The sequence below is a fragment of the Rhinolophus ferrumequinum genome, chromosome 9, assembly GCF_004115265.2.
Source record: "Rhinolophus ferrumequinum isolate MPI-CBG mRhiFer1 chromosome 9, mRhiFer1_v1.p, whole genome shotgun sequence".
NCBI lineage: Eukaryota > Metazoa > Chordata > Mammalia > Chiroptera > Rhinolophidae > Rhinolophus > Rhinolophus ferrumequinum.
Window position 1 is genome coordinate 38,537,556 of NC_046292.1, and position 17,209 is coordinate 38,554,764.

Consider the following 17,209-nt stretch of genomic DNA (forward strand, 5'->3'; position numbering starts at 1 on the left):
CAGACAATGTAAAAAGCACAGGATATTTTAAGTCCCAAATACTCTGATTTCTATGCCACTATGTTGTGTACTTTAATTCTCTATATTTTTAAAACCTCATCAGACATTATTGTTTCCTAAGTCAAGTCATATTTACCTTTTTTGTTGCTCTTAATTTTCTGCTTCTCTGTCCTTCTCCCTGAAAAAGCTATCTTTATAAATTGTGTTTTTATTGTGACCTGTTGATGAAATTTCTCAGCTTTTGTCTGAAAATGTTTTCATTTCCCTATCATTTTGCTGAATTAATGCTGAGTATGGAATTCTAGGCTAGTACATTTCTTTCAGTACATATTTCATTGCATTTTTTGTTGAGAAGTTAGCTGTCTGTTGCTCATTTAAAAGTGGTCTTTCTTCTCCTCTGGCCACTTTTAAAACTTTGCCTTTGGTTTTTAGCACTTTTACTGTGCTGTACCTCAGTGTGCATTTTTATTTATCTGTTTAGGGTTCACAGAACTTTTCCAATCTGTGACTTGATGTCTCATCCATTTGATAAAGTTATTTGCTACTAAACCTTCTAAATTGCTTCTGCTCCATTAGCTCTCCATCTTTCTAGGATTCCAATGAATTACACTTATAAGCTTTCTCATTGTATCATGTGTCTTAACCTGTCTTCCGTATTTCAATATTTTTTATTTTCCATGCTTTATTCTGGATAATTTTTTCTGACCTACCTTCGAAGTCTTTTTTTTTCAGCTATGTCTAATCTGTAGGTAAACCTAACCACTGACTTCTTAATTTTAATTATTCTATTTTTTGGTCCTAGAATTTATGTGGCTCTCTTTCAACGTTTACTTATAGGTATATATAACAAGGGTTGCCTCCACTTACTTCTCCCACACAAGGTGGTAAGTTCTTTGAGGGCAAGGTCTGTGACTTTGTACCATCAATGCCTATCACAGAGCCGGGTATACAGCAGGCAGTGAGTGAATGCTGAATGAGTAAATGGAAGAATTAACAATATTCTACAAAAGCAAGTCTACAAGGTTTTGTCTTAAACTCCTGATGCCTGATGTTTCAGAATAAAAATGTTTCAGATTTTAGAAAGGTAACAGTGATGCTTATTACATACAACTCCCATGGAGTTTGGGACGACAGCACCTCATAATCAAACATACTACAGTGAATTAAGCACAGTCATACTACACAGAATAAATTAAGTCTACAAACAGCCTCACAGGTTAAAGTCAGATTGAGCTGCAAATCAATTTTGTCACAAAATTTACCAATAAACAACAACAGCTAAAACCCCTTCATATTTCAAAATTGTAACTAAAGGTCTGCTAATTTTCACTTATTTATTGGGAAACCATTGTTAGTGGCTCATAGTCTTTGTGGCATACATTGATGGAAAAGTAAAAAATATTAGAGAAGACTGGTTTAAGACATAGATGATATACTGAGAAAATGTAACTGGAATCCTGGAAGAAGTCTACCAAGGGAAGCAGATATGTAATCAGTTAAGTTACAATTCAGTGTGATAAGGTCCAAAAAAGGAATGACAGAGCATTGAAAAAAAACTCATCGAAATCTCTGGGAGTATGTGGGAAAGCTAAGGTCACTGTGCAGAATGAGAAGTATGCCCAGACAGAAAATCAGGCAAAGGGAGAACACCAGCTCCAGTGCATAATTGTATCAAGGAGCAACTTATATCACATCACCTGCTGCGACTTCAAGATAAGCATATGAACACCTGAGAACTTCTCAGCATTCCTGCCTTACTTAATGGGATCTAACCATATTCTTCAAGCTTTCCAATAAATGACTCAGATGGAAGAAGTCTACCTTATAGCAAACGACAATTCCTATGCTTCACGCATCTGAGAGAATGCCACACGTGAGCAGTGATTCTCAGGGTAGTCTTCTGATTGGCACTGTCACCTCAACACAATTTCTTGGGCCTCAGCCCAGACTTAATCAGAAACTCTGAAGATGGGACCCAGTTATTTGTGTTTTTACAAGCTTTCCAAGCGATTCAAATGCATGCTAAGTTTGGTTAATTCCTGATCTATCATAAACAATTCTCACAGTGTGATTCTCCGACAGCTCTTGGCAATCAGACCAGATCTCCCAAAGCAGAACCTGCACTGACGTGGAGTGCAGACTCTGCAACTCTACTCAAGTTTCTGTGATTCTGATGTTTCTGATTCCACGTTCCAAACGACACTACATTAGATTATAAACTCCTTGAGGGTACAGACTGTCTTGCTCACAATTCAATTTGTTTCTACTGTGTTTCCCCGAAAATAAGCATCTAATGCATCTTTTGGAGCAAAAGTTAATATAAGACTTAGTCTTATTTTATTTTAAGACCCGGTCTTATAATATAATACCCAGTCTTAGATTAATTTTTGCTCCAAAAGGCACATTAGAGCTGATGGTCCGGCTAGGTCTTATTTTCAGGGAAACACGGTATTAGCAGGCCCATAACAAAGACTCAGTGAATATTTGTGACTGATTCGCTAGCTCTACGTCAACTTGCTCATCACCACAGACTGCCCAGGCTGCCCAGGATCATGACTGAGAACTGCAGGGGTAGGTGCTTGTCTATCCCTCCTCGTACCCCTCAAAACAATAAAGATTTTACTTATTTAAAAATGGTGGTCAGCAGCTTGCTAATAGCTGGATTGTTAATGGATAAGTTCAAGCCATCTTTGTTATAAACTACGAGGTTTTAAGGAAAGACGACTGCATTGGGAGAGCAAAAGAGGGAGTGAGGGCCTTGGTGTAGTACCTCAACTACCTTGAGGTGAAGTTCAGACTAATTTAAACCAAGCTGACAGACATAACTGTTAGCCTGGGGGAATCTGATCCATTTGGAAACACTACTCTGGCAAGAAAAGAAACCTCTATTAAGAGATGTCTTTCAGCACCTGCCTCCTTTGTTTAGTTTTGGAAGAAAGGCAGCCAAGACAACGAAGAAAGAGACTTTCAGAATTCAGGCTCCTTTGCGTTAGCATTAAAAACAATGATCACCCACCAAACTACTCTAGTTAAGGGCAAAAGCTGATTTCTCAAGAAGTTAAACCTTTTCAGGTTTTATAAGCAATGACGTGGAGATGGAATTCAAATGGCTAAGGAAACGCACACACCAGAAATTAAATCATTGACCCTGTAGATACACATATTTCAATTAATAGTCCCATTTTTTTAAATGTCAATTTATTTGTCTACCCAATTCAGTGTTAGTGATATACAAAAGGATATAAACACATTACCATATTTACAGGAAGACATACAAAACAATTACCAAGGACGAAATCTGGCAAAGTAACAAATTCTTACTTATCCATGTCCACTCAACTGCACAAAGTTTATTCTAGGACAGCTTCCTGGTTCTCTAGGAAAGAAGTTATACGGATTTATATCTTCTGTAAGAGTCAAGCAAACATTACAAGGGCTGATAGAATCATGTTTTACACTGACAGAGAAAAGCTTTTAAAGAACACTCTACTTTTCAGGCCCGTGTTAGCATCAGTGGGCACACAGGCAAGATGTGACTTCATCAAAGGAAATGCTTCTCTCTTCTTGGCCTGCCTACGAAACTCCTCCTTGCACATAGGAGAAGCAGCTCTTTTTAATAACAGGTGATGGAGCTACACCCTACCCCACCAGATGGTGTGGAGATCATCAACACACAAATGGGGAAAAGAACTGAACCAACTAAATACAATCCAGATTTGGGAAGGCAGTTTCACTTTATGTGACCCATACTTTGTACAAAGCGCACTCTCTGGAGAGAAAATAGGAATGAACACCTCAAAAATGTTCACATTGCTCATCAAAGGTAATTTTGCCCAAAGTATTTGGGAAGAAATGGCAAAAATCTAAACTTAGCCAGACATTTTATCTAAGTCAAAATTTAAAGGAATCATCCCGTCGTCATTCTAAGGAATACAGTGGGTTAAATACCACAATTCTTTAATGGAAGCAGAAGGTGAAGCGTCCTGTTCTCCCAAAAATGCCTCAGCCAGGGGCAGCACAGGGAATGGGATATAAAAAGCTCAATGGATTTAAAATACGGAACACAACAGTTCTCAGTCAACCTAGCCACAATTGTCTGGTCATCTGTAAGGAACTATGACATTCAAAATTCATATTCAAAAAAGAGATCAACTTCACTTCAGGGGGGAAAAAAAAGCAATGACAATAGCGAAATCCTCCAAACACTTGACAATTGGGGAACTGTCTCATAAAGACTCTTTAAAGGCCATCAGGATTCATTTATAATTTGGAATGTGCCGGCTGATGGGGCAACAAATGAAGGGAATAAAGATACAATACGTCAAGCAATCAGACAAACTGTAGACATATATACCACATAAAAGATTCATATACAATACTGTGCTGACTAAAGAAAATATTGGGGATCACTAGAGGGAAAAGATAATAGGAACAAAATTACAAGGGACCATTTCAGCCCAAAGTTAATCCAGTGAGTATCTACCAGTAGGATTTCCAATCTCTCATCTCCAAAAAAGTTGAGCAAATAAATTATAAAATCACCTTGCTCAACTTTGGGACATACAACATGCTCTCAAGTAATCCCCCTGATATCTTGGACTCACTTGCTATTTGATGACTAAGTTGTTTCTGGCTGTAAAGATTTTTCCAATATATTTGAATTAGCCAGTTGACACAGCAAAGACTACTCCCTTTGTGAGGCCAAAACAGCTTCACAAAATAATTTGATCTAATGAAGATGAAGGGTGGGGAAAAAAGAAACGTTTCCTCATTCTTCTTGCAAAACTTTTTCTCTCACTTAAAAAACTCTGCAATCACTTAGTGTTTTGTTCCAGAAAAAGAAAGTAAAACTGGCTGGGAAAATCACCGTATACGTATTGTTTACTAACATGGTACAAAATAAATTCATAGATGGCAGTCGATTGTCTTTCAAAAACCAAATGCAAATGCTTCATCCTGTAACTTAAGAACTGAATTTTTCCACATTCCTTTATATAGAGTTAGCATCTGTAAATTGAGACCTTTTTTGGACAATCATGCAAATTTAATTTGTTCCTGGAAACAAAAACACAACCTAACAGATTAACAAAATATGTCCTTTAGACAGTATTTTTTTTTCTGTGAACTTTTCTCCAGTGTTACCATTTTTATCCTTTAGTAAACAGACACTTCTCTAAAGAAGTTTATGTATCTTGAGTTTACAGAGAGCTAAACTCTCAGAACGAAGGAAGACTGGATCAAGTCAACCTATTTTACCTTCTGAACTGGCTCTAACCCTCTCAAAAATAAATTCTAAACATTTTCTAGTTATTATGATTAAGCTATATAAGCTAGAGACATTTCTACTGTCATAGATGCTTCTGTAAAATTGAATGAAGATTTTATTATACCACACACACAAAAAGCAACTGGTACAGAAAAGGCCGTTTTCAGTTTTTCTGTTGAGAATTTCTTTCCATGATTTCTCCCATTAAAGTATAGTTTTCAAAGCAACCACCACGACAAAGGAAGCATCTAATTAGTCCATTTTCTTCTGATCCAAGAATGCTGAACATTTACTGTCCCATCTGTAGTTGTATCAGCAGTGTAATGAACACAGTTTATATTACTTAACTATTCTTTGAACTCCAAGAACTGTTGAAGTCTTTTCTGATGTTCTGCAGATGCTTGCACAGCACTAAATGAAACATAAATTCAAAGCATAAGCTTTATTTTACATTAAGCATATTAAGTGAACCACAGAGCACAGAGTCAATATTTTTCAAAACAATTAAAAATGAATAGAAATCTTCACTTATTGAGTACTTCTGAAAAAGTTGGATGAAAACCCTCCTTAATCTAATGAGGAGGGTGGCTCGCATTCAGTAATGGCATGCTTCCACCTTCTAAAAGACCAAAGCAAATTAAGACTGACAAGTGAAGGCATCGATTTTAACCTGCTCTGCTGTGGAACCTGCTGTGTAGAGTTCCAGGGCTTGCAGATTTTCTGGATTTTATTATTTTATTTAAACCAGATTCCAACATTATCTTTGAGTTGTGGAGTATTTGAATTGTCTTTAATATAAAATCCTTTAAACTAAAATGTTTGGTTAAAACATAATAGACTCCACTAATCGTTTTCAAAGGTAACAGCTCGGTGGTTTCGATTTACTTTTCCCTTTGAAAATAAATTGTCTTGGCTGGGGAAATTGAGTTCTCTCCCTACCCTTGCCCCCAGAAAAATACATTACCTTGACAAAATTGGGCAAATATATACAGAAACTAGTGTAAAACTTCCTCTTAAACTTCTTGCCAAAAAGTGAATACAATGAAAGATTCTGATTTTCTAGCCGTTGAATAGCAATATATCATCACGGAATGATAAAATTCCAGTAGCTGAAGGTCACCACTCTTAAAAGTGCCCGAGTCTTATTATAACAATTTTGCTACAAATCATTCCAAAAGACCTTTTACATACACATCTCTGCTTTCTTAAACCATGTAGCTGCCTCTAATTGAACTACTTCAAATATTTTCCTGTGCAGCTTCTGCCTCGGTGCTAGCGAGGCTGTAACCTCCTACTAAATGGCTCTGAACTCTCTCAAACACCGAGTCTGCAACTTTACTCACGACCCTTCCCTCTGCGAGCTGCTACTGCACTATTATGTCTTAGTACTGTCAGCGCTCCTGACTCGAATAGTTCTCCTGTCTCCTCCCCTCAAAACTAATATGCTACGGGCTGGAAAACCAGTAAATCAAATTTGCCTATATTAAGAGTCAATATATATTGTATGTCAACTGTAAGTGAAAATAAATTAAAAAAAAAAAAAAGTAAATAGGTGTTGAATGAGTGTCTCCCATGAGAACTGGCCGTGTTAATTTTCACGCCTCCAGAGTTTACTTCATTTATACCTGATTCTCAGAGGTGGAGCTTTGGAAAATGAATAAATTAGGTATTATTATACAGTAATATATATTGTCCAATAATATATAATGTACAGGTTGGGCTTTATAGATGTATGATCCCATTTTCTCTCTAATAGCAGCCAATGGAACAAAGTGGGATGAAGAACATACCCTTTTCACGGGAGGGTAAGCAGTGGCAGCGAGCTTCAAAGGTCAGGGGAGAAAATAGACACTGTAGCTAGAGCTCTAGGGTCATAGATTTGAGTCTGAATTCCGGCTCTGCAACTTATGACCTGCATAATCTTGGGCAAATTACTTAAATCGTAAGGTAACTTGCCCACAATCACAGAGTCAATAAGGTAATGTTTTAACTCCAAATCTAACATTTTTTCTACCAGATCGTTCTGTCCTTTATTTGTACAAAATAATCTCTACCGACCTCATCAGTTTCAGTGCACATATAAAACAGGGCTCTAGAAAGTAAACTAAGGCAGTTTCATTCTCATGATTTATCAGTCACCTGTCTCTCATCTAAGAAATCTCAACTTTCCCCTTTTCTCCCTATTGTTTACTCATCATCAATATACATCACATCTACTTCATTCTCTGATTTCATCAGGTGTTTTCTGAGAGTATCCTGCATGGCAGTTTACACCTCAGAGGCGGTCTGGTGGTATACAGGAAAAGAAGGTGGAATTTTAAAAGCAAGAAAGACCTGATTTCAGGTTCATGTTCTAACTCTCACTGGATTGTGCTATTAAGCAAGTTCTTAACCTCTTTGAGTTTCAGTTTCCATATTTGTCTCTACACCTCACAGGCTCTTTGAGAAGAGTAAATGAAGAAAACGAATGTATAAAGTGCTAAGTGTACTGTCTAGAACAGCATTGTCCAATAGAACTTTCTGCAACAATGAAATTGTTTTGAATCTAAGCAGTCCCATACAGAAGCCACTAGCCAGCCATATGGAGTTACTGAGGACCTGAAATGAGGTCAGTGTGACTAACAAACTGCATTTTAAATTTCATTTAACTTTAATTAATTTAAATAGCTATACATGACTATCATATTGGAGAGCGCAGATGTAGAAGGCACTCAATAGATTTTGTTTGTTTTTAAACAAATGAATAAACCTCTTAAGGACAGAGGGTTATCTACAGCTCTCTTGAATTCCCACACAGAACCAATGTGTGCCATAAAACTTGCTACTGCTGCTACCTGGAATTATGAAGTAAAAGAAAATATTCTACTGTTTATTAAAGCAGGTGTATGACGAAGTTCTAAACTATTTATTGATTGCATACAGACAAGCAGAGCAATCTCTCATGTCTTCTCAAGTTCATTTTATAATTATGATAAACATAATTTAGTTAATAAACTAGTATCCCTTATCCTGCCTCGCTAGATTATTTCATGAGAGGAAAGCAGTAAACATCAATGAAACTAAATATAAACAGGTTTGGCATTTGTGGTTTTCTTTCTGGCTCCGTGTCTGAAGGTGGTGTGATCTGTCATGGTTTTTCCAGCATGATTCACAAAGCACCAAGGACTCATTTATGGAATACTCTGCTCACCCACGTCTTAGTAACCAAGATGCAACAGAATTTTCTTTGTCTTTTTTCTCCCTTGAGGATATTTTGGTAATTTAAAAAAAATAATAATAATGTGTGATTACATATGCTGTTTTTGTAACTTTCTATCCTCTTTTTTTGTGCATCTGAAAGGCCCCAAAGCTTATGATAGGCCACATTTTAAAATATAAATATTAAGTCTAAATCCAAGCTGTTAATTTCCAGTAAGAATCAAGAAGGTGCCAAAAGAACACTTTCAACACGTGAGCCTTTATAATTCTCAGATCTATTTCTTAGGGGACCTCCTGAAAGTGGACTATCATCAGGGAACAAAATAGGTAAACTTACTTCAGATGTTCACCAAAGGTAGTAGTTATTCGATAGATAGCAGTTTTTAATGATGCTCTAAATGCAAATCTTAATGTTTTATAAGAAGTATCCACAAGGCTTCCTGAAATCCGAGGTGGCTTACTGGAAGCATGAGGGAGCTTGAAGTACTTGTCAACTGCCTGGATCAAGAAAGAAAGAAAACACATTAGTTCCAACTACCGAGAAAGCCAATTTAGTCCAATGGATTAAGGAGATTTTATTTCACACAGACAGACAGACACATACAAAGACATATATGAAATATTTATTTTGGATGACAAATAGACCAGGGAAAAATCCAGACCTTTCCTCTAACAAGGAGCTATACTTCACAACAGCCTTGAAAATGCAAAACTGGGGAGTGAAACATAGACACCCTACTCTGCTTATTATGTGTTTATGTGTGATGGCAAGATTATCTTTATTATAAACTAAAGGTCAGCAAAAAAAACCAAAACAACTTTATACTTTACATAATAAAAGTTATTTACTAAACTAATCTTCCTTTTCAATTCTAGGTGATAAATCATCTACACGCAAGAATATAGGTGGGGAGAAAGAGAATTTAAAAGAGAAAGTGATTTATAGTTGATAGAATAATAGAGATTTAAGTGTATCTTTTAAAGGTCAAAGGTAAATAATATCATTTTCACATGATATAACCACCTTAAGACAGAAGTGAGGATAGAAAAGTATACATGTATTAATCTACTACAGTAAGATAATGTCTCAAGTGACTAGAAATAATAGTATAAACCTATTATTTGTAATGGGTAGAACCACCAAAAGAAATAAAAACAACAACAGTTAAACTGATTTATGCCATCATATTTTTAATTTTAAGAGCTCTTGATCCTTTTTACTTTAGCACCCTTTTTGAAAATTTTTTTTTATTAGTTTCAGGTGCACAAAACAATGTAATAGTTAGACATTTATCATTTCTATCCCTCACACAGTGACAACCCCCCTCCCCCCATCCACTACCCCCTGACATCGCACACAGCCATTACATTTCCACTGTCTCTATTCCTAATGCTTAACTCCACTTCTTGTAACTATATATATAAAATTGTAGTTGACATTCATTATTGTTCAGAGGCACCCTACTTTTTTTTCCAAGGAGGCAATATCCTTTCTTATGTCTGAAGATTTTGATGATTTTTGTTGTGTTTTTAGTTGCTTGTCAGTTTCTTCCAAGTTGCTTCTTTTGATCTTTTATCGTCTCCGTTACAGACCTTCCTCAGAAATCTAGTGACTCCTTGGCTCATACCTGACAGTGGACTTCCTAAGGAGCTGACCGAAAGCTCTGAGTACACGGTTGAGATTACTGACAACACTTCATAATAGGTGATCTGTGTGGACTTCTGTGGGGTGAGCTCAGAGTTCCCGAGAAGAGTTTTTTCAGCACCCTGTCTGGAAGGCCTGGTCTCCAGTGCTTGGGGAGCCAAGTGGGGAACAGAGAGCTACTGAGGATATCCCTGTGCTTTTGGTGCAGAACCCACAGCTGTGTCTGGACTCTCTCAGTCCAAAGACCCAGTGTTCTACTTTCTCTAAAGGATAAACTCTGACTTCCGTTGGAGTGAGGGGGGAGCAGCAGCAGCAGCAAAGAATCTAGAGATCTAACTGGTTTTGAAACAGCTCTCACCTAAACCTCTTCATTTTAGTACCGGTCTCTACCCTTGTTTCCAGAGGCGGTTGGTGTTTGTCCCACTAACAATTTCAGATTTGCCTCTGGGATCTGCTAAGTCATTTATGTCAACAATTTACTGCCCAGCTTTGAAAATTTTGTTGCTATTGTCTCTTCTCCTGTTTAGGGATTTATAGGTCTTTTTCAAAGTCCTTTACTGTAGTTTAGCAGAGTTTGGGGGAAGGGACAAGATTTAATATGCATTCTGTCTGCCATGATAACTTCAAGTCCAATCATTTATTCCTTCAACAGCAACTAATAAGAGTGTTTCCCCAAACTGGGACATACTTGAGATAATTTTAGGCAGTATGGGAGGTGATATTCAGTGACATACTTAAGCAACATTAAACAACAGTGAATCAAAATGGAAAAGTTACTTCCTTTTCAATTTTCTTGCAAACCTTCTGATTAACTCTCAGGGTATCAGGAAAAATAGGCGTCATTATTTACCATCTTGGTCCAATGGACCCTTTTTATAAAGTCATTTTCCAGAAGTAAGAATGACAAGATAATGTCATTAAAAATATGTTCTGTCAACAATTCTTGAGTTTGAGGAAAATATATCTAGAATATTATGATCTGAAATGTCAGTCTGAAATTCCTTTTATATGATCAAGTTCACCATCCTCATTAAAATCAATAGTTACACTGTTCAATATGGTAATCACTAAGACACACGTAGCTATCAAGGACTTGAAACGTGGCTGGTTTGAATTGAGATACGCTATTAGTAAAAAATATAGACCAGATTTTGAAGACTTACTATAAAAAATATAGCTCAATAATTTTATATTGATTACATGATAAAATGATATTTTGGATATACTGAGACAAATAAAATATATTATTAAAACAAACATCACCTGTATTTTTCTAATGTAACTACTAGAAAATGTAAAGTTACATATGTGAATTATATTTCTATTGATCAGATGTGGTCTAGAGTGCTGTTATTTGTCTCTTTGCATTCATTTTCTGATTTACCTAAATAACTACGTAATATGATGGCAATCTTCTTCTCTTTACCAAGTGGGTGGAAAAGTGTCTAAATTCTGAATTAGCAGCTGTATTCAATGAGACCTAACAACAACAACAAAAATACTATAAGGATGTGGGTCCAGGCTACTTATATGTAACTTTTCTTGAAAGATGATGCCATACACTACATGATTTCATCATGCTTCTGTTTTCTTACCGTTCTTTTTTACCGCAATTGAGAATAACTGATGAGTAATAATGAAATAATTCCTAGGATGATCACACAACAAATTGTTTCAAGATACTGGAAATGTAAAATCACTAAAATTTTAAAGGGGTTTAAAGGGTAAATTGCAGAAGAATAAATTTTGTTGAATTGTTTTCTTTGTTTTTTGAAAGACCTCTAAGAGAGAATAAAAGTCATAAAATATCAAACCTTACAAATAGGACCAGCTCAAAAAAGAAATGCAAAAAATAAATTAGGTCCAACAGACCCTAATGGCATGAGGGTTAAATCAGGAGGTAAAGTCTCAGTTTGGAGCTAATGTGTCCTTAACATATCTTTAATCATCACTAATCTCCTTTTATAATAAAGGATAAGCAGGCTTCGTGTTAAGGGACTTCAGCAAATAGCAGTATCTACCTAAAGCTTACAATCACTGTCTTTTCTCACTCCGTCTTATCCTCAGTACTGAAATCCAAAAATCTGAACACAAACTGTGTAACCGTTGGTGGCAAAAGCTGACCTGACCCGCCTGACCTCATCTGGCAGTCAAACCTGACCCAAACTGACATAAACTATTTAGTCTTTAATATAAACATTCAGATATTTCATTGGAGAAAGGAATGTATCTGATTAAGGGGATTTTACCTCAGATAACAATAGGATTATTATATAATGTTTGATATGTATACTATATGTTACATTTTAAAATCCAAAAAAATCTGAATTTTGAAATCTATCCTAGGGTTTGAGATAAGGGGACATACACCTGTGTTTTATTTATAGCAAGTCAACTAGTTTTCCTTTTACAAAAGTGATATAAGCTTTCCTTTAAAATAAATTTAAGTTAAAAATGAATGATTTAAAATACTAAGTAATAGTTCAGGTGGAATATAAATGACTAAAATTATGACAACAGTATGTTGTAATAAACAGTATGGCCAAAACCACGACGGAAGTATATGAATAACTGAAATTCAGGAAACACTGGTTTGTGTATCTAATGCTGTGCCCCCTGGTTAGGAGAACTGAAGTACTTAATAAGCTGTGAGATTAAACAAGTTATCTACTGAGCACTCATTGTTTGCACTACTCGTGGTTCCTGCCCTGAAGCCTCACATTACACAACTGGGGTCTCAAATATTTAGTAAAGAATTATCCCAAACAATAAAAAGTATAAGCAGTGAGTACAACACACCACTGAACACGATATCCTCTTCAGGAACAATTTAAAATTCCTTGAAGGCCTTAACTTTGGCCCTAATACATGTAAAGCCTAAAGAGGGCTGTACTATGAAAACAGACACTTTTTGCCCATTTATATTTATATGCAGTAGTTAGTACACGCACAAAAGTCACATAAAGAGAAAATTATAGTTGCTCTCCCTTCAATATTTATCTATTGGTGTCATTAACAAATGTTCACTATGTAGAGACTTGAAAGTCTCAAGGATCCTACTAATAACCTAGCTAAAACGAAAGTTGACTCCACTAAAGCCAGAATTCCAAACAAATGTTAAGGATAAATGCAGACTTTGTTATTGGAAATAATGACTACAGAGCAGAGTTTTTCAACCTCAGTACTGCAGTCATTTTGGACTGGATGACTCTTTACTGTGGAGGCAGTTCCTGTGCATCGTAGGTTGTTTAGCAGCATCTCTGGCCTCTTATACAATAGATGGCAATAGCACTTTCCTAAATGTGACAATCAAAACGTCTCCAGACACTGCCAAATGTCTCCTGGGAAACAAAATCAACCTAGCTGAGAATCTCTGGTACAGAATAATAATACTATTAGATGATAATGACAGCCAGGTACCACGTCAGATGTTAGACAAAGTCCCTGCCTCTACTCCGACTAATAGAGACAATAAAAGTAAATGGAAAATTAAAATGCAGTGTAATAAAAGTGTTGAGATGGGGGTTACAGGGCAGAGTCAGACAAAAGGAGAAAAATCTGTTCTAGGCAAAGAAGGAAAGAAAAGACATCATGTATAGAGTCAGAGTTAAGAAAATAAAATATATTTGGGGGGAAAACTGAATAGTCCCTGGTAGGTATTAGAGCAGAGGGCTCATGGGAAGAACAGGAGAATGGCTGGAGTCAGAAAAGAATCTCTGTTAAGAGTTAGCAGGGGCAAGAGGCCACAGTAATAATTCAGGTCAAGAATGCCAAGGGCCTGAAGTAAGGCCAACACAGGAGCGATGAGCAAACAAGAATGGATGCGTGGTGGATACAGAGGTTTTGCCACATGAGCACAACTGAAGAACACAGGGACAAGGAGTTGAAGGAATTAGGAATAAAATGGTTGAAGGGACAGACTATTAACATCTAAGCTGAATAGGAAAAGATACATATGCAGCCAGGAGAGACTGAAAGACAAAGGAAGAGAAAATATTGATAAGGACACAGTGTACAGCAAGTGAAAAAGCAAGGGCAGGAGAGGGCTATGCTTGGAGTAAGGGCTCTTACATGAGCCCACAGATTTATGGGTAAAATTCAGGGGGTGTAAACTTTAGGATAAAATTTACGTATGTCTTCACTAATAAGCTCTAATTAAAAATTAGCATTTCTTTCAATGATGAATGTAAGCAACAAATCACAATTGCATTAGCAGTTCCTATGAATTTGTCACCAACAGAAATTGCCAATTATCTTCATATCACATTACTATTGCAATTATCTTGAAATACCATTAACCTTATCACTACTTCAAAATGATAGTCATTAGACTCACTGATAGATCCTGTTAGTTAATGCATGAATTAAAAGGCATACATTACTATATCACAAATTTAATACTTTCATAATTTTATTCCAATATAATTGCTTTCCTTTCTAATCCCAAGTACTTTATTTTATGCTTTTAAGAACATTATTCTGAGAAAAAGTCCACGGGCTTGATCAGACTGCCAAAGAGATCTTCAGCACAAAATATTTCAGGATTCTGGTTTAAAAGATAGAATCCTAGAGTTTTAAGCTTTGGAGGTTGAGAATTAAGGGGATAATGAGGCCTGGGTGAAGGCCGTGGGCTGAGACTGAAGGGTACATAAGAGAAGTCAAAGAACTGTGCTGCCAAAAAGGTGTGGGACAAATATCCAGCCATATGGACACTGGCTTACTCACTACAGTCAATCTAAGGATATGGGGTGGAAAAGTCAAGACCGTAAGGTAGTATGCAAAATCTGATGACTGTCGAATATGACCAAAAGGCTGATGTGACGTGGCCTAGGAGAGAAGAGATGCCACGAGCCCTACACAACGAAGGGTTTTTATACTCAGAAGCTAAGTACCAAGTCAATGGTCCTCTTTTTGTTCCTTCTACCTCTTCCATCTCTTAAAAATATGCCTCTGCCTCTTTCTGCTTTGCTGCTCAAAAGTATTCTCCTTTCCAACTCCTCTGTTTCAAAGTAAATAGGGTCAGCCCTTTCCACAAATCTGTAATTCCTACTTTCCTAACCAAAGGTATAAACAACTATAGTCAAATAAACTGATCGCTTTCCTTGTCATACCTACCCATAACCAACTACAAAGAAGAATCAGGAATTTTGATGGTGGGAAGGTGAGAAGAAAGAATATTTCCAGGGCAGTGTGATCCTTATGAAATCAATTCAGTTTCAACCAGTATTTTTAAAAATGAAATAGAATGGAAAACATTAGACTGAAATGCATATAGTAAAAGGTAAGTATTAGTCTAAAAATCTTTTGTTTCTGTTACACACACACACACACACACACACACACACACACACACAGAGACATACATACATTCTGTATCTAAATGTACTGCAGGTCATGGTTCAACAAGTTTGAAAGCATGGTTGCAAGGGTAGAAAAGTTCTCTCTGAAGAGAACCTCGTGTGAAAATAAAAGGCCGAAGACAAAGAATAAGGGACGTGGAGCTACAGCTTTCCCTGGGGTCTACTACACTGCTAATGGCCTGCAATCAGCTTGGCTTCAAGTCCCAGCTCTGCCACCTACAAGATTTGTGTGTGTGAAAGTGACTGCACTACCGAGCCTCCCTCATCTGTGAAACAGTGCTAAAATACCTCCATCTGAATTACTTATAATTATCACAGGATAATTATAAGGATCAAAAAAAATAATGATATGAAATCATTCTGTAGACTAGAACGCACTGTACTGGTATTTGCTGTGAACTACACAGCCAGAGTGATTAGAAACAAACTCTGCTATGTGAGTACCAAAGATATGCCCAAATCATGGTTACCCTAGTGTAGTCAGACAAGCCAAATATTAGAAGTTGTGCGGGAAGACTAGGAAATTATTTCTTTAGAGAAAAGTAACTGCAAAAAGAGCATAAATAGTGAAACTATCCACGTGTACATACATGTCTCAAGTAACATACATGAGAGAGGACACAAAGAAAAGAAGACTCAAGGCAAACGAAAATCCAAAAACAGTGGTTTTGGTGGGTAAGACTTTTTAAGGGGTAAAATGAATTGAGATGAAGAAATGCACAGTGAAACATGATTTCTCTTCATATCTTAAATTGCTTCCCAAGACCAAAAGATGCACCAATTGTTACCCTTCCAGCCTAGTTCAATATCACCTCCTCCAGAAAACCCAGCACACCGCAGACTCTAAATGCCTCTAGCACTCAAGGGTTTGTATGTCTCATCTGACACACAACCACTACTACAAGGCGGTGTAAAGCATAGCATTCAACATGAAGTTAGGAAAGGCGGCGTATACATTTTATTTTTCTGCCTTTAAGTCGAGGACTAAAAAGTCCTATTAATTTAAAACTATGCACCCATCCTGATGGCAGGGATCCACTGGCTTCAGCTGGATTGTTGTGAGCCTCTGGCCAATAGGTAATTTATTATCTATATGGGCAATTTAATTACAGGTCACTTTTAGTAGCTACAAATTGTGTAAGGATCCAAATGTATACCACTGAACAGAACTGTAATATCCTAAATAATCTGATTACTACCAGAGGTATAGCCTACAGGTTTTGTATACTTTCTTTTTCTGTTACAAAATTATTACTTATCAATGAATTAAAAGTTTTTCTTCCTAGTCTCTTAGATTATAATTTCCTAAGGGTGAGAACAGTACCATTATTTTAACTTCAACGTATATTTTGTTACTCAGTAAATATATTTAAAAAATCCCTGGGACAGGGGGTGAGGGTGGGGGAGGGAACAGGACCTCTACAGCCACCCAACCCACATATTGCCTACCTCTTGCAGCGTCAACAAAGTATTAAGAATAGCTGGTAGTGTGGTCTGCACAGCCCCGAATCTATCTTCTGTAAATGATGCTGCTACTAGGTGAGATAGACCTCAAGGAGAAAGAAGAGAAAAGTTAAAAGTGAATCAAAATTAGGCAAATCTATGCAACACATCGATTTGAGAAAGGATTAATATTGTGAATCTATAAAGAACTTCTAAATAAAAGAGAGGGGTGATACATAGAAAAATGGGCATGAGGTCGGAAGAGCACTGGAAAGATGCTCAAGTGCAGTAGCCCCC

The 17,209-nt window shown here is 36.7% G+C and overlaps 1 protein-coding gene across 4 annotated transcripts in view; it reads right to left on the minus strand.

Moving 5' to 3' along the window:
• Positions 1-3,198: 3,198 nt before the first annotated feature.
• NDC1 (NDC1 transmembrane nucleoporin) overlaps positions 3,199-17,209 on the minus strand; it is a 51,028-nt gene continuing 37,017 nt past the window's right edge. For 2 of the 4 annotated variants that reach the window (XM_033114009.1, XM_033114011.1), the window contains exons 16-18: positions 16,919-17,019; positions 8,802-8,962; positions 5,369-5,677 (exon numbers count right to left, since the gene is read on the minus strand). In XM_033114009.1, coding sequence (XP_032969900.1) covers positions 5,614-5,677; positions 8,802-8,962; positions 16,919-17,019 — 326 coding nt within the window. In that variant the 3' untranslated portion in view covers positions 5,369-5,613. Of the gene's footprint in view, positions 5,678-8,801; positions 8,963-16,918; positions 17,020-17,209 lie in introns of all 4 variants that reach the window. The other 2 variants (XM_033114010.1, XM_033114008.1) reach the window with 2 other exon arrangements.